We start from the raw sequence: 23,925 nt of genomic DNA, 5'->3' as shown, positions 1-23,925 counted from the left end.
AAAAAGTAGAGTAAACCTCATAAACTGATTCAGCGTTTCAACAACCAAAAAAGGATCGACGATAGTGCAAAATGGTAACGCGTGCCTCGTTTTTCGTAATTCCAAAAACATTCAAACAGTTTTTTAACGATACCTGTTTCACCGAATTTTTCTAGTTACCGTAATAAATGAGATTTTTCTCAGTGGCATATACCTATAACATTATACGATTGAACAATAATATAATAGATATATTTTACACAAGCCGGTGGCGAATGCACGGAAAACGAGATACATGATATTATGCTCTCTAAGAAAACGTTTAAAAGGTAATATGAATTGTCGAATGGTTATTAATATACGTCATCGCGTGAAGAAGCCGCATCAGCAGCACGCCGTAACTTGCAACCGGTGTAAATTTGATAGCTCGCGATTATCTACGGCATAGATGCGCGTGTGTAGAAATTTCTTTCTTTCTTTGCGAGAGCGAGTGTATTCATACGAGGCTACAGATCCGATGCAGGGTATCTTATAAGCGTGCGTAGAAGCGAGGGAGTCGTTCATCCGCAACGAGTCGGAAAGTTTTGCTTAGCTATAAACGGCCGGTGGAAAAAAAAATCGAGGTAGCAAATTGAGTGGAAGTAAAAAAGAAAATGGATTAAAAAAAAGAAAAAAAATTACCACTCGATTTACGACACGAAATGATTTATCGACTAAACATACAGGTATAATGCGATTTAATTATACGCACACTCGCACACATAATCAATGTACAATGTATATATTATCACGCTTAGGTTACGGTTTTCTTCTGTTCGTTCTAGCCGCGGTATCAGTGAATATTTCTTCTTTTTTTTTTTTCTTTTTCTTTTTCTATCAACGCTGGAATTATTCATAGGTACTTGACCGAATTTGAAATTTTTCATTTACTCCGATCTTCTGTTCTGAAATTATAACAGACGCAATATATGGTTTGGAAGCGGATCTTACGTTTTGCGTCGTGATTTTCTTCTATCAACTAATTGCGTATCGTTACACAGTTTGTATAATAGAAAAATTAAAATTTTACCACGGTAATTATTGCACGTAACGCGTCGACAGATTGATATAAATGTAAAGAAAACAGTGCGAAAGTTGTAAATTTCTTTCGCGTTTACGGTGAGTTTATTTATTTTTTTTTTTTAAGAATTCAGCTGTTAATAATCGCTTAAAATTTCTGTCAAATTTTTTTACATTTGTGTGGAAATTTTTTTTTCAACAGATTCAACAGATGTCTACGATAAAAGTCATGGATTACTGTAATCTGAGTATAAGTAATTGTTATTGCGCAATTATAGCTTGTAAGCATCGAATGGATCTGGTCAATGAATATTATCGAAACGATTATATCAGGTAAATATATCTGTACGAAAACCTGTTCGTTTCAAATGATGGATAAAAAAAAAAGGAAGAAACATTAGAGATTTGCGATAAACATTGTAAGATATTTATCGATCATATTATCTGTGTGCATATTTGTTTTTTTTTTTTTTTTCATATACATAATAATTTATTATAATGGAACCTACACGATTCTCGGTCGCGGGTCGCAACGAGATTCTCTTACACAATATATCGTTGTAAATTATATATACCCACCTGCTTGAATGAAAGTAAAAGTCTAAAGGACGATAAATTTACACGGACCACCGCGAATACGAGGGTTTGCATTTAAGTGGGTGGAAACAGATGTAACGCATTTCGTATGCTAATGACGCTGATCGACGCTGGACGTCGCTTGAATTCTTGATTTTATACGACGACGCCAAGAAGGGAACGCATCGGCATCCCGCCGAGTATGCGACTGCGGTAATTCAGGATTGCATTGTACTTCGTCGTTGCAGATTTTTTAACTCACGATTATTCCCACGATTCCGACGTCCCAAGTTTTTCAGCAAAAATAATATCGGACGCAAAATACGATCGGAAACCGAAATTTGGAGTGTGAATTGGAATAATTATCTCACTAGGTTCTTACTTTGCAATTTGCTAGTATAGTTTGAAATAATTCAATTTCACACGGTTTTCGGATGTTCTGGGAATTTTCAATTCTTCGGTCTGTCAATTCTGCACAATATTATATTATCGAATGTGAGGACACGTGTGGAATTGAACTGCAGGCAGCTTATACTTTCTTACCGTTTGCTTTTGCTTTTGGGGCAAACTGAATTCGACAAATTGATAAATTGGACGAATTCAAAAGAAATCCAAGTCGGAAGAAGTCAAATTAAACTGAATTTATTCGAATCAAATCGGAGAAAAAAATCAGAAGATTCGAAATAAAACGAAAGAAACGAAACGCGATCAAATCAAATTAAACGGAAATATGTCAAGTCATGTCAGATCGAACCTAAACTGAATCGAACCAAATCAAGCTATTAAAATTCCATTGAAAAAAACTGATCCCAACCAAATCAAGTCAAATCAAGTTGCATAAAATCGAATCAAATCTAAACCGAATCGAACCAAGTCATGTCGAATCAAATCAAACCTAAACTGGATCGAACCAAATCCAGCATAGAGATCATACTTCAAATTAAAAAAAAAAAAAAACGGAACGCAACGAAATCCAGTCAAATCAAGTTGCATCAAATTAAGTCATATCAAATGAAATCAAACTTAAACCGAGGCGAACCAAATCAAGCGTAGAGATAAATCATTTGAAGTGAAAAAGAAGCGTAGCCTAACCTTGCCGAATCCAATCGACTCAATATTTCGAGTTGAACTATCGCAGCGCTTGTCTCAAAACCAAGTCTAACGAACCCGCGTGAAAACATAAGAAATCAAACGAGATCGAAGAAATCGGGTAAAACCGACGGGTTCGTTATCGTTCAAAATCAAAGCCGAGGAAACCGTGCAAGCAAAATCAGTTGGAACGAAATGAAACCGAAGGGAATTGCCTGCTCTTAAATTGCGCGGATCCGTATTTTCAACATCTTGTCCCGTAACGTACAAAGCGTTTGTAAGTCGCACGCGTGGCTGCGTTACCGTTGTTCTCCGAACACGCGTGCATGCGAGTGCGAGCATGTATCGAGATACACGCGCGTCAAACCGCGGCACATTAATTTCCGGTTTCTTAAATACCGGTTTCCTGACTCGCGTGCGCTCGCTCGGTCATGCGCTTAAAGTGCCTATGCAGACGCGTATTAAAGTCAGGCAAGCCTGCCGCAGATTTGCCCGGAAATTGCAGTGAAACCCCCAGCCGCAATACGGATCCGACAAAGTAGGTGTTTAAGCTGATAATCGACGGTTTTACTCTTGCGGTAAACGTCAGTTCGCCTCGTGATTATTTATACCGATCTCTGGCTTCATTTGCCTCGATATATTTCACCCGGCGAACAACACCGGCTATTGTCTTCGTACAACGTGTAATGTAGTTGAAGAAAAGGCACTGGGGTGTGTGTGTGTGTGTGTCGCGGTTTCGCAAATGTGAGAATATTCACACCGCGGAAATATTTGCGCAACGAAAAGAAAAAAAAAAAAAAAGAAGAAATGACCGCCACGCCCATGAAGGAAGATTTATTATCCACACCCTATTTTTCTTTCGCTCTGTTGCATGTATTAAAAATGCAAATTTAACACTCATGGATTCTTCATTGTTTCAAATATTTTACGCTGTAACGCCAACAAATTTTTTTTTTTTTTTTTTACACTCCGTCTCCCTTTCAATAGAGATATCAGAGGAATACGCAATTTTTACGAAACAGTGCTACGAAATATCGAAAGGAAATTTTTTGGGCAGAAAACTGAGCGGCCGAATTTGCGGTAATATTTTATCGATCGTCGCTTTGATTTCGTCCTACGTAAAATGTGGATGATATTTTTTTATACGTCAATTGAGGATGTAAATAAAATCTGGAACTGTAGATACAACGAAATTTATTGTGGCTTTTTTTTTAATTCCTTTTCTTGTTTTTGCACATAATTTTTGGCTCCTGACCTGCGCTTTAGAAATTTCTCTATTCAAGGTAAATTGTGTTGTACTTTTTCTTTCCTTTCTCTTTTCGAATATCCTACTTGAATGAATACGTTATCAATGAAAGAATCATCGTTATATTAGAGAAATCGGATACGGTAGTTTGGCAATAAATAATCATTCGATAATAATGACAAATATTTAATATTATAGGAGCAAAATAATTATTTTCGAACTTGCCTCGTAGAACGATCTTTCGTCACGTCTTCGGAGCAAATTTTTAAAAACATCTACGCCAAATTTACTATCCACGTTCCAATTCTTCAACTACATATTACATGAGATTTTGAATATATCATTCATTTTTTATGAATGATTGTACCGGTTGTTAAATGTCAAGGAATGCCACGAAATTTGAGAATAATTCACGACTATAACGAGAAGTTATTTTACGTATTTTATACTTTTGCAAAAAGAAAGGGTAGAGAGAAAAAATTGATGAAACTTAAAATATTAGTGGGGGGGGGGGGGGGGGGGGAAATGACTTGTGTATAAACATTCTCAATGCAGGTGCATTTTTATCGTTTATTTATTTATCTTACGGTAGATCCGTGCGACAGTTTAAAACGGCGGTCTGGTTTCGCTTGAACGCGTCGATCCACTCGTTACAATTTCCTCGCAAAACGAGGATGATCCGATAAATGTGGGACAACGTCAGGAGGAGGGTAGATAATTTGAATTCCTTGATGTTTGCCGTTACGGAGCGACGAGGCAATTTCCGGCTTGGCCCGTGTGCGGATTTTTCTTTGCTAACATTACGCGCAGGATTCTGCACGCATGGCTGAACGATATTCTAAATAACAAATCGCGGTGCAGTCCATCATTTACGAATGCGAATGTATATGTATTCTACCTGTCTGTGTGCATCCGTGCCGTTTACTTTTTTATCTCTTCCTTGCACCCATACGGTACTTGCAGCGCCTACGTTTCTAGTTTGAAAAATGAATAACGACAAGTAGGTGAATCGAGGCGAAGGTGTAATTTATTCCCGATATTAAACGACGCGCAGCTGAAGATATCTCGTACCTTGGTATCTGGGCTAATTTGTGTGTGACGTTCGCGGGTATGCGTTAATTATACATATAAATCGTGGAAAGGATAAAAATTTATAATAATGTATGCAACTGCGGAAATTTTTTTAATTTCCCGTTCCTCTGTTTACAGAGAAAAAAGGAAGTTATTGGAATCATTCCGGAAATGAAAAGTTGCGTTTTCGCTAGATTTTCACGTTTTCTAGTTCAGAGAATCACGTCCAATCATTTCCAGATGGACGTTTTTGTGTATGTCTGTACGTACAATTATTTCAATTATCACGCTCGGTTTGCGCACGGATTCCAGAGAAAGAGTGTAATCGCGATTTGTTTTATTTTTTTCATTTATTTTTTCATTGCCAATTGTACTTCAGTTGTCGGTACAACACTTTGTTGTAATTATTACGGTTCGACAGAATTCAACGTGGGTATGAGACAATTTAGAATGCACCGAGAGGTAAATATATAGGGAAATTTTCTCAAACCCTCGACCGTCGCGCAATTAGAAATAGTCGCGTGACACGAGCGTTGCCAATTTGTCACGTCTCACGGTTCTGCAGCAATTTAAGAGAAGAATTAGAAAAGGTTGTAAGTGTGATTTGTTTCGAACACATTTTTCGGTTTAAAAATGATTAACCCAGCCACACGGGTATATTTTATTAGAAATTATTTATTATTAGAAACTATATATTTTATATACATATATATATATATATATATATATCTTATCTTATCTTATATAATATATATATATAATATATGTAAATCTCGTGTCACGATGTTTGTCCTCAATGGACTCCTAAACCACTTAACCGATTATAATAAAATACGCACACCATGTGCAGTTCGATCCAACTTGAGAGATAGGATAGTTTAAATCTCAAATTATAGTCGCAATTTTAATTTATTGCTAATTATTTGTCTGTTATTATTCGACAGTCACAATTATCTGTTAACTCCGAATGATTCTAACAGATGTCGATACCTTTCGACTGGGTTGAGTAAGTAATCAATAGATGGCGCTGCTATGGTAAATCTACTAACGTGTCATATAAGCTACATTTTAACAGCATAACTAGCAACCCATCCCGGCTTCGCACGGGCATATAATAATATAATAAAAGAAAATACACAATGTTTACAGTGAGTTTCTAGAAAAATAACATTTATATTATTACTTAATATTATTATATGCCCGTGCGAAGCCGGGATGGGCTGCTAGTATATATATATATATATATATATATATATATGTATAGTTTCTGAAAAAAAATTTGCTTGAAAAAAAATCGCATACCCGAAATTTTTTAACTCTCCTTCTTTAATTGATCAGTCGCCAGCAATATTTCTTTAAAGTATGTCTTCCACAATTTTACAGATAAAAAGAACGTTGAGCAATTTTTCATCCGTATAATCCTATACTGGCACTAGAAATTGTGCCAGTTTTTATGAAGAATCTCCTGAGATTTTTCGATCTGTTGATTATTGTTTTCTCATTTAAATACACGGTTGACGGTTGATCGACACACTTTTTTCCACTTCGATATTTTCAACGTTAATTAACTTCGAAATCGAACGAATATCGAAAAACTCGTACGTTCGAACGAAAAGAATTATGTGCACAAAGGAATATACCATATATATCAATATTTGTGAGATTTTCCAAAATTTAGATTCTTTTCTATCTTCAATACGTTTTATTTTCTGAGAAACAACTTTTTCGGCGAGCGTGTTAATTTACTCGGCTTGTTTCTAAATTATTAGTAATAATGTGATTGTCATTTTATTATTATATGAACTGCTACGAAAAGTTCATAAACGATAAAATTGGTGGGCAAAAAATGAACAAAAAAATCGTCACGTTTTTATTGATGCCGTTATATCAACGCGTGTCTCTTGAATGGTCTTTGGTAGGGTAAGAAGTTGAATTGAAACGTTAAATCATCATTGAAAAAGCGTCGGAACACAGGTATATATATCATACTTAACCGTACAACCGAGCTGCTGTACTTTGAATTTTCTTGTTTTTGCCTTTTTTTTTTTTTTACCCGTACAATAATTAATTCGTCGCGGTACAAATACGTGTCTGTGTGTATGTAACGTGTTGTAATGTTATTCACAGTATTAGACTTAAAATATATATGCAAAGTTAGATCTGCAAAATCTCTAAACTTTATTAACTTTTTACATCAGTTGAAAATTTTAAGCCTATTCAAAAATGTACAAGTTTTTTTTTTTTCTTAAAGAGTTTTCTTGAACTTTGAAATTCAAAACTAATCTACAAGCTTTTCCAAATATTCGAATTCTGCAAGTATCAAAGGTTCTCCGCCAGAAACATTTTTCAAAATAAACTTCTATGAAATCTTACGATCTCTTCCACTTTCTTTTACATTACAATTATTCACAGTTTCGGAACGTGTGCATTCTCTAATAAATTGGAAAGTAATTTAAAGAACTTTTCAACACATTTGTTTGCGATTTTTTTGCCGTTTCTGATAGTATACCTATAGGTTTTCAATATTCGAGAGTAATTATTGCGATACGATGTAAATTGCTATTGTTAGAAACAAATTGATTGAAAAAAAATCGTAAAAATTGAAGGATTCATTCATTTCCGAAAAAGTTACCCCTCCACATGTATAAATGTTTTACATATATTACAAGTTTTTCGGGTCGCTGATTACGAATCTGAAATTGGATATCAGTAATTCAAAATGGCCGATCCAATATTGCGGACGAAAATTTCAAATTCGATCGAATCTGGCGAACAAACACTGCTCTTGGGTTTTTGGGGTCGCTGATTACGAATCTGAAACCAGATTCTGAAAATTCAGTACAGCGAATCCAATCAGCGACCTCAATAAACCCTCCATATTGGATCCGTCAACTTGAATTTTTTTAAATTTGATTTCAGATTCGTAATCAATGATTCGAAAAACCATGTAATACTTATCTTGTTACAGAAGTTGACTCGGCACAGTAACGTGCGACTCGAAGGGTTGACAATCTCGTTCTATACACAATTCTAAACAAAATGAAAAAAAAAAGAAAAAAAAATTCATTTAATGCGAAATAAAGAAATGGCACGTATTCTACGAATTTACTATTACCATTTCGTAGAATCCGTGTCATTTCTTTATTTCCGCATCAAATGAAAATTTCTCGGAATCCTTTCCTTCAAAACCGTGCATGGAACGAGGCTGTTGAGCCCTTTTTCGCGTTTGAAATACGTGGACTTTGATGTTTGACTCGGGGCAATCGCATCGCCGTCGCCGTGCCGTGCCTTTCGCAAGATCACCTCGGGCGATTCTTAAGAGCAACGTGCGCTGCAGCAATGCTGCTCTTTTACCTTGGCCGTCACGGCGCCTACGCTTCGCCAACGTCGCGACGCGTTTGTACGTTACAGGTATACACGCGCCTCTGTATCCAAACAGTTCACGAGCAATTATTTACGACATCCTTAATCAGGGATTTATTACACGCATGTACGCACCGACGATGTCGGATCCTTGACTGATGATATTTATTTAAAAAAAAATCTCGCAGCCTTTTCAGAGAAAATATATGTTACTGCCGGTGATTCTTTGTTCCGACCGAAATTCCTTGGGGGATAAAAATTTATAGCAAATTTGTTGGGGATTCGGCTGCGAGCCTCAGGATTTCGGTATGCTTCTTATGTGTGTATGTTTATGAGTAAACAGTTTCATGCTGAACACTTTTAGACCTGTACTTTAGAATCTTATGATTCGGAAGAATTGAGAAGGATAATTAATATCTAATCGACAAATTTTTACGAATATTTTTTTTCGGTTCTAGATACACACGTTCGCAGGGATTTTAAAGAAATGCTTAAACGGATCCGGGCCAATTCATCTTCGTTACTTATAATCTGATATTGTACATAAATTAATTATTATTTCGCTACTTGTAGATTTATTATTCTTCCGAAAAATTATCCGTGCTGAAATCATTCGAAGCTAATTTTGCCAAGTGTTTAAAACAAAGCCGTTAGAATTTCATAGGAAACTCGAAGAAGCCGGCTTTGACAATATGCGTATTGTTCGGATGAATTTCTATAAAACAACCAGAGGATTCTCATTCGTTTTTTCTCCAGTTCTTACAGGACTCGTGACAACGCAAACTGCATATATCTTTCTCTCTCTTTCGCGCGAAAACAAAGCATTCGAAAATGACACGTTCAATATATCCGGTCGCAAGAATCCGGGCCCTTAAATTGATGGAAAAAATTGATCGTTCAAGTCCAGAATACCGAACATCAAACACCCGTCGCACGAGGTGTAAATTTTATTACGTACGTAAAGGTTCACGGACGAAAGAATTGAGCCAAGCGGTGAACGCGAAGGAAAACCTATCGCGCGTTCACGCGAGCCTCTCGAAGACCCGAAGAGGCAGAGCGTGTCTTGAAAAATGGCGGTCCTGGAGGGACGACGACGTCAGTTCGAATGCCTGCACTGCGTGTTACCTGCGTGCGACCGAACGAATGCGTATAATACCCGCCCGGGTCAACGGCTTCCATGTCCTCGAGGCCCGTGCATGCGCCGTGTATTATAAGGTTGGTGCGCGGAGCGCCGAAGCTACTTGCGAGTGCGTTGTTACACGCCTGGACGTCTGCGCGAGTGCGGTCCTTGTACGCGACGGCGATTAGACGACGAGAAAATTGGGGGGGGGAGAGAAAAATGGATGTTAGGAAAGGTTGAAATTCAGGGCGGCGATGTCACGTAATCATCACTGAAAATGCACTGAAATGAACAAAGTTCAGACACACAACGGCGAGGATTCCGTGAAACTTGGCGTTTAACGGTTGAAGATAAGCCGCCTAAGCTACACGTTTCAAATTCTGTACAGCAACGCAGAATGTAGCTTTCTGTGGAAGATTAGTTTCCGTGTGAATTGTTGGAGGAGTGTAGTTTCCGTGTAGTTTGCCATCCGGGGGATGGGCAACCGAAGCCGTACTTCGAATACGTAGAAATGCAAGATGTGGCTTTTTTGCGAAAATGTAGTTTTCGCGTAGCTCTTTGCGAAATTGTAGTTTCTCTGTAGCTTTCTGCGGAATCTTAGTTTATGGCCAGCAGATAGGCGACTGAGGACAAACTTCGAATAGGTAGCGATGTGAGATGTAGCTTTTTGTGAGGATGTAATTTTCGCGTAGCTTTCTGGAATATTGTAATTTTTTTTTTTTTTTTGTTGTTTTTTAACCAGCGGATAGACAACCGGGAGTAAATTTTTTCGTATGTACCAATTCAAGATGTAGCTTCTTTGGACAATGAAGTTTCAGTTTAGCTGTCTGCAAAATTGTAATTTTTACGTAGTTTTTTTCCCAACGGATAGGTAATCTACGCCAAATTTATAATTTGTAGCAATACAAAATGTAGCTTCATATATACTGAAAAATGCTGCCTATCTGTCGGTGTCGCATGGCTATTGTTATAGAAAAATTTCTATATTAAAGGCCGGCCGTATATTTTTTTCCTTCGACAATAGATTTTTTACACGCGTGCAAATGAATAAAATACGTTTACACTTATTGCATCTGCGTGTATATATTTCACGAATTGCAGCTACACCACGCGTGTAAGATTCTATACTTTTAAACGACACCAGATGAATTAAACTGATTTCTTTGTTCTTGGTCCTGTTTCAGCGAGTCGGAAATGGCTCCGAATGCAGAGGAGGAACTGCTAGCCGTCAAGCCATGGGCGTCACATCCCGACAAGGTACATGGACCTTTTATTTATTAATAAAAACCCGGATGAAATTCGATAAACGCATACCTCTTCGTGTCTGCAGACGTGATAAAAGGCATAAAAGGAAAGGCGTGAAGATGAAAACGGCTCACTCTTATACTTTAATTTGGTTTGAAAAATGTCCTTTGGATTCGTGGAAAAGGACAGGATTGAAACCATAATTTATTCGAACATACATTTTCGATACGGTATCGTATTTAGGTATTCCGGGAACTTTTGCCTTGAATGCAGAAACTCGAAATTTTGTTTGAAGAAAAAAAATTCAATTCGGGCATACAAATTTTTTCCTGTAACGACAACATATTCATTACGGAGTAAATAACACAGAATACTTGCATTTCACCCGGCCCTTAGGCTTAAATAAGAAGTTTCAAGCAACCGCTTGCCGCAGGCAGCGTCGAGACAATGGATGCTAGAAATTTTAACGAGTGTGTAACAAAGGGAGAAAAAGATAGAAGAAAAATCACACCGTGTGAAACTTAACGACGTTCGAAAGAAATATGTAGGACTGCGGTGTGTATGGCACCGAGCAGAAGGGAAACAATAAGAATGAATAATAAAAATTTAGGAATGAGAAGCTTGTAGACACGACGTTTTACAACTTGGACGCGCGACGTGTCTTTTCTAACCGTTCGTATATTATTACGCAGAAGATAAAACCGAGAAAAGAAGAGAGGGAACAAAGAGTGTTGGAAGAAACGACGGCAAGAGTGAAGGAAGAAAAAGAAACTCCGACTTCCACTTCGCCCTTTTATCGTTTCACACATTCTTGGTTTCTATAATTCAACCGTTTCTTTGTCACGCATCTCGTCATTTTTCCACGACTTTCCGCACACCTCGTACTTGTACGTAATTTACACGATCTTTCTTTAAAAATAAAGAGTGAAAACCGGATTTGATTATATTCAGTGGTCAAGGCGCAGGATATTTTCTAATTTGCGGTTACGGAATCGCAACCGTACCCTGTTACAGTGCGTATCGTCTAGTGCGAAACGCGGAAGGGTCATATTCGAGGTGTGTAATTCATGCATTTTGCACACGGCTGCCTGATAATAACAGGTATACCTACCATAATGTCGTGAAAAACTGCGACGAGTTGCGGTTTAGAAAACTAGATCTCTGCGCCGTTTATTCGTTTATTTATTTATTTTTCTCCCTTCGTTTTTCTTCATTCATCCGCAAAAGCCTCAAGTTCGCAGATTAAATTCGCTCACACTGCGAGTATACGTACAAATATTGACCAGATTTCACAGATTCAAAATTTTCTTGTAATTGGCTCCAACCGCACGTTTCTGCGTGATAATATCGTCGTACGTTATACTTTCCGTATGTCAAAAACATACGGATTGTTGGCAGTTGTTTAAAACCGTTGTCACGCGATAAAAATGTTATCCATATCGCGAAATACGCAAAGACGGCTGGTTGTAAAAATTTTTTTCTCAATCCGACGATAAAAAGTTTCAATCGCAGCGAAAACGAGAATTAATCTTTTTATTAAACACCTGTTTAATTGAATCGACAATAAACCATACCTTTATCGTTGTATTCGCACGCGATGTGCAAAAGCTCGTGTAAATGTATGCAGGAGGAATAAATATAAATCCTAAAATAATAATAACGACGTATTAATTAGCCATGAAATCATCGCGTAGAGTCTCGAGTCTATTAACGTCAAGTTACAGAATTGAAACTTGAAATGAACATAGATTCTGTAAAAGAAAGAAATGAGAAGATGAGAAAAAAAAACATTTATACTTATACTTCTATTCGCTTTCCCATGATAATAATAATCGTGTAGCAAGATCGGTTTCGGTTCGTCGCGTCGATTTTGCCAATACCTGGATTCGCGCTAGTCAAACAAAAATTATCGCATAGACCTTGTCCGATGTAAAAAAAAAAAAAAAAGATATCACGGCCTTAATTTAAAGCAGCCTAAACTCTGGCGTATTATATAACAAAGTTCTTTGTCTTTGATGCTCTGAACAAAAAACCCGAGATGCGTGGGTTGTACAGCGGATAAACGAATGCGTACAATAATGTAGGCGGTGACGGATATACGTATGAGTAATTGCAAGAAATAAAGAGTGGTTTGAAAATAAAAGCGATATGGTGGTTAGAAAAAAAAAAAAAATAAAAAAAAAAATTGCAAAAAAAAAACACACAAGGTCCTTACGTGTAAAATCGTAATGTATAAATGTATAAAGTTACGCGTAAAGAACGCATGACAATGACTGACTGACTTGTTGTAACATTGTTACAAGCGCGTGTGTGCGTTTATGAATAGTTATTTAAAAGAGAGTTTGAAACGCGTCCGCTTTCGGCCCACACGACGATTTTTTTAATTTGAAACACCTTGTTGCCGATCTCACGACTCGGACGTTGACCAATCCTGGGTTTCTGCCTGTGCAGATACCGCTAATATCCTGTAACGCCGGTGGGCAACGCTTGAAATCCTTGAGATTGTCGACTCGAAGTGGGTACAAAGATATGCTAATTGTGGGCATCCTGCGGTACGATAACTTTAAACGACGTAAGTCGTAAGAGCTCGTATTCGAATATACGACACGTTGTACGTCTGTGCATACACGTATTGTACATTTATATAGAGGAGATTCTACGTAAAATAGTTTGTTTTTTTTTTTCTTTATCTTTATAGACATATATTGTAACACGACGTTGAAAAATCAACTCGCGTTTTTGGAACAATCAACTTGTTTCAGAATTATTAATATACGTATATATTATACTGACTGTATATAGTTGGTATTAAAGAATCGTCAGAGAAATATAGGTTCAAAATAAAATCTCTTCTAAAGACGTTTATGTTTAATATATGAATAAAAACTTATAGTGGAGTATTATTTATTTTTTTTTTTTCTTAATTATCTTTCATCCTTTTTTTCGCCAGGCAAGTTTCAGACTATGACTAAAAGCAGCAGTAAAATCGCTCGAAATATTAATTTAATTGCACTGCATTTATTGCCAAGCCTGAATTATTTATTGTGTGTGTTGTTCTTTTTTTTTTTTTATCTTCTACTTGTAAATTGAAGCATCGAGCGTGGGAATTGAACTGATAATCGGGATGTATTAGCTTGGCAAAGCTTTGGGCAATAATACATTGCATCATCCACCATTAACGCATCGCAACTCTTGTGCTAAGATTACAGTACCTTACATACTTCTCCGCACTTTTCATCCTGCAACGTTAGAAAATTTAGTTTATCTATTTGTTTTTCTTTTTTTTTTTCTAATTTTTTGACTGAGGTTAAAATTTCGAACTTGAAGACTGCCGGAAGCGACAAATTCCGAATTTTTTGGTGGCGAAACTTGAAGTAAAGAAATCAAACTTTGACGAGACATCGAAAAAACCCGATGCTCAAAGTTTGGAAAAGACAAAATTCCGAAAGGACGTAATGCCGAGAACTCAAAGTATCGAAAGTGCGAAAATGAAAAAATGAAAAAATCTGAAACCTTCGAAATTCCGAACGATCGAAGATTTTCAGTTCCGTGAATTTCTGGCATGCTGAAATTTCACGAATTCGATCTTTCTTTGTTTTCGATTTGCGATATTTTTAGGCTCGAAATTCTGATCATTCCGATTTTCGGTATTTCTGATTTTTCACACCCACTCTTCGAGTAAACTACGCTCCGCGAGTGTATTTTAATTTTCGGAAGTTTACTCTATCGGAACTTTAATTTTCTAAACTTTGCTTTATCCTAACTTGAATTTTTGGAATCTTGCTATTTGTCGTTTCTTTTCTAACTTTGTTTGAACTTTGTTGCTTGTTCAAAGTTTGATTTCGTTGCTTCAAGTTTCGCCACGAAATAAATCGGAATCAGGCGCTTTCGGAACATCTCAAATTAATAACTTCAACCCCGCCTCTTTCGCCTCTGATTTTTTCACAGCAATACAGAGAACCGCTCGTAAATGTTTTTAACCGACATAGTAATGTGCGATCGTGAGATATCGCGTTTGGCGGAAGTTCAAACCGTGTATGTATAATACACGTACTAATTACCGTCCGTATCCAGGCTGCGCTTATATAAATAACGACATAGGCGTATAGATTCCGCGGCGCGTGAGTAAAATTTCCCGGCATACGGCTTCGGGGTGAACTTGACAAAAATAGGAAGCAAAAGAAATAAAGAAAAAGAACCGTGAACCGTTTAACATATGCGAACGAATTTTGATGCGTCCGGTCTTAGCGTATAATTATACATTAACAAACGTATTTGTACGTCTGCAATGGAATTCGATCTCGACTTTATCGATTTTTGAACTCGTCGTACGATGATATTTTGTTCCTTTCTATTTTCATCCGTTTTTCATTTCGATTAAAATTGATGGATTTTTTTTTTTTTTTTTTTTCTTACATCTCCAGAGACGATTTCTTGATTGGCGCAGCGCGCCGATCTTCGCGGCTATTTTAATGGTATTATAATTGCTAGCTCTGGCTCTGGCCGTGTAAGATTCCCGAGGAGGCAATTACGCCACGTATCTCAACCCGTTCCAAATCATAGCCGATATATGCTGTCCGTATTGCCCAACTCCGACATCCAGCAGCGGCGGTCGAACGGTCAAAATCAGTCCATTGAACCTCCGAAACTTGGATCGATCGATCGATGGACGGACAGATAGATCGATCGGATCGCCGCGCGTTCGGACGGCGACGTCTCGAGAAGCCAAAAAAGGAAGGGTTATAGGAATAGTTTTAATTCCGTCGACACGATAGAGGCGAGAACAATGTTATTATAACATTGTACTCGATCACCGCACGCATAGCGTGCCGATACTGTGGAATGAGAATTCGGATTGCGGATAGAAGGGAGAGAAGAGAAATAAAATAAATAAATAAAAACCCGACGATCTTATCGCAGCTACGAGTTTAATTTCGACTTATTGCGTATTCCTATTTTTTTTTCCCGGATTTGTACGCACGCGTATACGTACGTGATATACGCTCGTTGTTTTTTCTATTTTTTTTTATTTTTTCCTTCCTTCTCATTCTTACATTTATTTATTTCGTTTTCTTCGCCACAGCAACAAGAACGCCTCAGGCCTCCGACTTACAACGCCGAGGATTACGCCGTCGCCCTTCGGAGATGGGGAAGACGTCCGATTCCATCACCCGCACCGGAAACTCAGAATGGAACTTTACCATCCACGACCAGTTCCAGTTCCGGATACGCTTCCGGTTGCGGAGAGATGACTCTGCGCCAGTTTACTTCCGTCAGCGAACTACTGAACAAACTTAGGACTGATCTTAGGCTCGCCTTTCCGAGGTAAGGTCTTTTCGAATATATACCTGTATGTTTTTTGACATTAAAGGTACCTAACGGTGGATTTTATTCAAATATCAAATAACCATGGACTTTGACTAATGAAACAGACTTAAATGCAACCTCGACTCGTTCGTCCTTATTTTTTTCCGATAAATTTTACAACTTTTTCGACACTCGGTTCGGATCGAGCGATTGATCATCAATTGACAACATTTGAATACGAGCATCGGCTGATCGTTAAAAATTGTTTGAGACTCGAGTTATACATTTTTACAAAGGCGTAAAATTGAGGATCTAACATTCGTTCGTGAAACGTGAACGCATGTTCGTTTAAATGGAGGAGAAGCTTTTTTCACTCGAATTTATCGCTTCGCAAGCACGATTCCGTGCACAAAGACCGTTTACCTTCGAGTATATATATATATATAAAATACCTACAACTTTTGTGCCGCGACGGCGATTTAATTAAACGGCAAACATGCTAGGATATGATTGTACAGTGACACTTTTTTACGCTCTGTTATTCGTTATACTCGCGGTAATTATTTCACACGCACGGCATATAAATCTCTCCGCAAACGATTTCGGGGCGAATTAAACAGGCGCTTTTTACACCAACGACGAACCATTGATCTAAGTCTGACACTCGGGTTAATCGCAGCCACGTCATTTGTCTGAAATTATCAATCGTCGTTTATTCACAGCCGATGTTCGTGAGTTTAAAATTCGTTTCAACGTCAACGTCGACGTGACGTTTCGATCGAATTCTGCCCGATCGATTTTGGTAACACCTTTCGAACGGATCTCTCGCCATATTTTCAATTTCGACTGTAATTTCATCCAACAAGACGAGTTATCCGCGATGATTTTTACAGAAAAGGAGATCTACCGCGATAGTAATACGTGCAGAAAATTTTTATTGTATAATACAATATATTACGCATCGAGCGTTACGCGATAGCCGCCGATTGTCTCGAGCGCGCTTTTTGAACTCGTAAAACTGATCTAGCCGTTACATTAATGCCGGACAGTAGACTCATTGTCAGCCACACCTCTCAGCGGCTGCTGGTTTATGAGAAAAAATTCTTCCTAACGATCGCCGGCACAAGAAACCCTCCAGTGTTCTATGCCACCGAGATTCCACCGCCCGAGTACTCGGTATACAATTATTTATGCATAATGTATATATATATATAGGAATAGGTATAATACTAAAGGCTAGCTTAGGCTAAGCGAATAAGAATAACGACGTGCGTGACGACGGGCTTTATTTTACAAATTCAAGAACGTTTTATCTCTTACAGAACATCGTATTAAATGGCAATGATGAAATTCTTTCGAAAACTTGAATTCGTCCAATTTTATTAACCTACGCTATTATTATTCTTCGCGAGAAATATTCTAAGCATTCGATTAATGTCTAAATGATGTTTATAAAGTTTGAGGAATATTATATTGGGTTAGATATCATTTTATATTCATTTTTCAAAAACTTCCTAATTCTCTGTATTTGCAATTTTATACTGAGTGATCACTTCTCGCACAAAGTGAAAGGAGGTAGATTTTGAATGATGCCTTGTACAAGTATTATACGATTTTACAAAAAAGGTTCAGCCCTCAAGTGAAGCGTAAAAATTTCCCTGTCAAAAAAATCAAGTCAACGTAATCGGGCATGTTTCAAAATTTTTGTCCTTCGTCCTGTCATAATTAGATACTGTGACTATATTAGTGTTAGCGATAGTTTGTTTCGTAACGTTTTAGTCACGTTTAATACAACCTTATTAATCATAATCAAAAGTCACAACTAGAAACTGTAGAGAATTTTCCAAAATCGTATAATCTTATCGAAATTCAAATAATTCTGTATCACTTGTATCAGCTTTCATAATTCGTACAGAAAGATCAACTTTTTAAATCCACACATTTGTTATTGGTCAATAATTTTCCTGCAACAAGATTATACGTTAAGTTTTACAAGTTTTCCACACAACTTTCAACTGATTAAGATGTCAGGCTATTAAATTTCACATATGATATTGTAATTAAATTCTTACTTAGCGATCCTCGTCACTAATTCATTCGACATTGCATTTTTTTTTTTTTTTCTTTCCTTTTTATGGTTTTTCCCATTAATTATACCGTACAAGCATTACGTCGTTACAGAAGAGCGTGCAATAATGTATTGCTTATTATTAGATGTTTTATTAATGAGCCAGAGGATGATAAATTCCAACCAACTTTTACGTTTTTTTTTTTTTTTTTTTACTCTTCAAACCTTACGCTTATAAATTGACGGTCCATATGGGCTTCCGTCGATTATCGGCAGCACCCATCGGACGGGATTTATGTGATCAGCTGTTTAGCTATTCCTCCTCCTGCGGGTCTTCTTTTTTGTCTATTTTTTTTTTCTTTTTCTTCTTTGTAACGTATTTTATTTACACGCTTCGTGTTTGTACGGGGCATTCCATGTACGACCGACAAACTTCCAACATTTTCACGTCGTCGTTAAAACTAGCTCTAAAAAGCGATCGCAGTTTGTTCAGATGTATATTTTTTCTCTTTTCTTTTCTTTTTTTTTTTCTTTTTTACCTCTCCAACCGTTACTTCGTTCGTCGGATAATTTTTAAACCGAGAATCTGATCGAGTATTATGTACTTGGCTTTTTAAACAATGTTATTTCTGTAATTAAAGTGTATTTAAAGATAAAACCTTTTTTTAATTACATATTTATCCGTTCATTGTCAACTGCTCATACAAGTGACGTGATCCGATGTTCAAAAATTAATGTAACAATTTTTGTCGCCGCTACGAAGTTGTTTAAAAAAATTTTTGTCGGTGTTTCGAAGAACGTGACGATATTTCACGCGATACCGAAGCAAATGTCATCGTTGTAAACAGGAAAATAATTGTTTGAAAAACTTTTATTTCCAAGTTATTCAAATTTCACGTATGTTGTTGGAAAAATTTGAAGATTCGGTCTCGTCGTTATATGCACGTAAGATTCTCGTATGGAACACGGTACATATGTAGGTATGTGTGTTATAGGCATATATACCGGAATTTTTATTATCGTGTGATACAGGCGTATATATTTAAAGTATAATAATGTGAAATTTAACAGGTAGAAAATAACTGTATAACGCGTATTATACGAATGCATAATTCACCCATTATGTCTATGCCTTAATGTCCTTCCGTGTGTAAATGTATGTATTCGTAATGATGCTGTGGGATTAATATCTCTTCGCCTCACAATTCACGTCTACATTTCGTTATATCGACACCTCGTTTATATTTTGTCTAACGAACGCATCTCTAATTAGACGCCGGAGCATCGCATCTTCGTTTTTATTTTTCACACGCGTGTATAAATATATATACGTACAAGGTGGGCCAAAAATATTGAACCGACTAGAAACGTGAATAAAATCCAATTTTCCTAACTCCAATCGATTAAGAGATATTTAAGCTGACTCGAATGTTTATCGATACACGAATATCTCTTAATCGGTTAGAGTTGGGAAAATTATATCTCTCGGTACTTTTTTACAAAGCGTAAAATTTCCTACAAGAATATGGAAAAAATAAAATAGGCACGTCTGAATATCGATATTAAGACCTCATATTTGGCTGTGATATTCTATTTCAGATACTCAAGCGAAATTTTATAGCGCGTTTGAAGAAAAAAATTGTTTTTTTTTTTCTTATTTTCTTTTTGTAACACCGAAACGTGCATACATGTATAAATATATATATTTTTTTCAACAATTAGGCAAAACTGGTTAATATACTTTCATACCTTCGTTCGATTTCTCTCTCCGAATCTATACCGCGTATAATATTCTTATTCTGTCAGCTCGTTTATACCGGCTATTATAAATTACACCTAAATCAACCCGGTTGGCACATTTTCATCGAGTTGTTTGTTTATTTATTTTGCGCTGTTCAAGATCTAGGATCGAGAAACTGTATAATATTAATAATCACAACGAAACTCGTATACGTCATTTTTCTGAACAGCCACTCGTCGTTGAAAGTATTCCGATCGAGTGTCAAAAGCTGACGTATAATTTATTCACATCTTTTCACACGCATACCTCATACAATCCATACATATAGACGTGTACGTAAATATGATTGACACACCGCTACGCGAACAATAAATATATAATGTAAAATCCGTAAATTTACGTATTCATATTCATGCATTGACACATACTTGACTGTAATTAATTTTTTGCCGTTCTCTTTCTTTTATTTTTTTATTATTTTTTTTTTTTTTTCAGTCATCCCAACATTAAATTATCGCGAACGTTGGCTACGAATCAGTTATTTTTGCACGAATTCTTCAGAGAGGGCATTATAAATTGTAACATAGCACACGTGGCGTAATTTAATCCATCGATCTATCCATTAATGTTTCTTTCTCGTTTTCTTAGTTTTTTCAAACATCCTATTTTTCATTTCCTGCTTCAACTTTCCGACGAATGAGCTAAATGTGTACGGGAAATTTTGATAAGTCGAAAGGCCATATGGCACGTTGTTTGTAATCGCTCGTTTATCGCTTACACCACGTAAGAATATCATATATGTATATGTATGTATGAGGAATTCCATGCGAACCGACCAACGTCTGACCCTCGCCATTTTTGACTTTGTTCAACATTTTTTCTGCAATCGTCTCGATTCTGAAACAGTGTCTTGAATTTTGTCGGATTTTTTTTAGAATTTGAAAATGATCTTTTTTAAAACTTTCAAGAACTGTATTTTCCACTCTAATCATTTCAAGACCGGGCCCTATGATGGGCCCATTTTTTTGACAGACTGAAACATTGTTTAAACGGTTTGAAAATTCCCAAAAAATTCTGAAAACTTCTATTTCTTAGAAATTTTTGAGAATTTTAAGTAAGATCCTTTTCGAAAATTACTTTAAATATCTATAAACAATTGAGCAGTTTAATAAAAAAGTCTGAAAAAATTCAGGGTACTGTTTCAGAGCTGGGACAATTACTGAAATAATTTTAAACAAAATCAGGAACGGCGAGGGTCCGATTCGCACGGAACTCCCCATATATATTTCTATCCTATATAACGTTACACGATAAAGCCGACGTATGGTATCATACCGCGGTATCACGATCCGTATAAATTCCAGGTATTATAAATATAATGTTTGCAGTTAACGAGCAGAAATTGTGCAGATTTTGTCGTAGATATAAAGGGGTAAAACGCATGCCCGCGTCCAGATGCCTGTAATATACTCGTATAAATATAAGAGGTGTATCCGAATAACTGAACCGTGGCTCACAATGCAAGCGAGCGAGTTATAAACTCTCGGCAACCGTTACGTACGTACACAAATACGTTTCGCCTATATTTATGCATACGTATGCGTTGTAAATATTATAGGTAGGTGTACCATAATATCATCGTGGACAATGATGCGTCGAATTTATGCAACCGACTAGAAATACGTTATTTCATCTATAACTGCGCATCGCGCCACCAAAGAATTCGTCCGTAAATCGATGATCAGTCGTTTTACATCGATTCACATTCGGGTCATCGTGTTTATCTATTTTATGGATAGGTTTGTAGAAAGATACGCAAAACACTTAGATTGTATCCCCTACCTGATGTATCTCGGTGAAAAAATTTCGCACGTCACCTTTAAAACGATGTTTAAACATTTTTTAACGAATCTATGAAACTTGATACCAATTCTTTGTACGATTTCAGTCGACGTTAATGTTTACATGTATCTTTTGTTATTTTTTTTTTTGTTTTTTTTTTTCAACGCGTTACTTTGCAAAGGTTTGCGAACATCCTTCAGAATTTATGTAAAATTTTCTTCGCTCTCAAATGTTTTCAAACGCGATCCTTCCGCGAGATTTGAATAAATTTCAACGACCACTTGATTGAATCAAATAATTTTCTACGATTTTTCAAAATTCAAGTTCGACATTTTTTTTTTATTACACTAGGCACGCAACAGACGTTATACGTACGTCATGAGATCGTATATATTACGTATTAATACAGGTATCGCGTATACATATAGTTATTAATTATCGCCGGTTAATTAGGTTACCATGTAATTAACCAGGGTGGAGAGCACATGCACGTATGTATACCTGATTCCGTGTCACGTTATCTTAAGCATCGCGCTTCATTTCATCACATTGCACGTCGTATAACTGGAAACACATTTTGCAATCAGCATAAATATTTGCAACGTATGAACTTGCAGTGTATAATATGTACGTAGCTGTGTAACGCTGCATTTTAAATCGTTAAAACTGCGATATTTTCGTTGCTTTTGGTTTTCCCTTCATTTTTATAGGCACTCTTTAATCCAACAAGCAATTTATAAGTATTTTTATTTGAATGTCGTTACATTCGCAAGCTTCGCGAAGATAACGTGAAAAAATGCGGGCATTAAAAATACGGATGTGATGAAAAAAAAAAATAATTTGAATGCCGATGCCTCGATTCCAGCGGCGAAAAATTTTTTGCTCGACGAACATATACGGTAAATATCCAATTATGATTTTCAAACAAATCGCAGAAGTTAAATATCTTTCGATATTATTCTCTAACTCAAAGGTATTCGTCGTTATTTTTAATCCTTTCAACGCGAAAATAATCAATATAAAATCGTGACAGAATTTATTCATCAATCAATAAATCCGACCTATTGAAAAATAATTATCCAAGCTATAAATCTTCTTCGTTTGTTAGAAATTGAGACTTTCACTGTAAATATATACGTATACCTACGTACGTAGACAACTTTTCATGTTTCATTCATTCGGTGTTCCGTAGCAAAGGACGAATTATCGCTCGACATTCCAGAGACCCTAGTCATTTTCGTCAGGCCGAACCTTTCCCCGCCCCCTGTCCCTCTATCCCCCTTTCTTTTCTTATCTCCGATCTCTGAATGCTCGACTCAAAAGACGAGAAAGAGAGAGAGAGAGAGTGAGTGAGTCCGACGATTGAAGAACTGTTTGATAATTCGTGAGGGGGCGATTCATATTCATGCAGGCGTGTATATTTATGAATAGTGCATAGAGCTCTCCGCTGCATAATACATAGGTATATATACATATATATATACGGTGCAGTCATTAATATGGTATGAGCCGAGTATAATAACAACAGGAATATAACACGCTCACTTTTCCCAAGCCCATAACTAAAATGCTTCACTTCGTATGACTCGTGGGGTTTTAAATTTTCATTTATACATCCATTCGTGGAGAGACACCGACGTTTTTCGTCAACTCTTGCACATACCGGCTCTCGGTCGGAGAATGCATTCCAATTTCTTGCGAGTACCGCAAGCCTGCATCCTCCAGACCTGACGGAGCTCTGCGGCATTTATTATACCGTGTATACATATAGACTGGACTGGTTGAAAAAAAAAATTACCTTTTTTTGTTAATGTCACATGTTCAATGGTCGTAGGAAGAGGAAATAAGACGCCTCCTGTATTCGGGTTCTTAATATTAATATTTAGTGGTTCCTGAACGCAATTTTACATTTTCTATTCGATTAACATGAGGAAATAATATCGGTTACTTCCGAATTTTGTAGATCAGTAACGAGCCAATCTACATAAATTTCCGATACATATTTTCGTGGGGAATTTAATGACCTACGAAAAATGTTTCTTATCATTTTTTGACAACCAAACTCTTTCAAAAGTTATTCAAGGTTAAAGTTGAAATTATGTAGAAATTCACTTTTTTTTTTTCTTTCATTGGTCGATATGCCACTTTTTTCCAACATATAATTTACAATTAATGCATTTCAATCTTACGTAATATCCGCAGATATGCGACAATTACTA

The 23,925-nt window shown here is 36.7% G+C and overlaps 1 protein-coding gene across 2 annotated transcripts in view; it reads left to right on the top strand.

Moving 5' to 3' along the window:
• The window catches only part of LOC124296978 (uncharacterized), a 55,058-nt gene that overhangs the window by 20,199 nt on the left and 10,934 nt on the right, over positions 1-23,925 (top strand). For both annotated transcript variants that reach the window (XM_046747488.1, XM_046747489.1), the window contains exons 2-3: positions 10,688-10,760; positions 15,832-16,073. In XM_046747488.1, coding sequence (XP_046603444.1) covers positions 10,688-10,760; positions 15,832-16,073 — 315 coding nt within the window. The remainder of the gene's footprint in view (positions 1-10,687; positions 10,761-15,831; positions 16,074-23,925) is intronic.

The sequence above is a fragment of the Neodiprion virginianus genome, chromosome 2, assembly GCF_021901495.1.
Source record: "Neodiprion virginianus isolate iyNeoVirg1 chromosome 2, iyNeoVirg1.1, whole genome shotgun sequence".
Taxonomy (NCBI): Eukaryota; Metazoa; Arthropoda; class Insecta; order Hymenoptera; family Diprionidae; genus Neodiprion; species Neodiprion virginianus.
The sequence above is the reverse complement of the archived record's forward strand: the minus strand, read 5'-3'. Positions and strand labels throughout refer to the sequence as shown.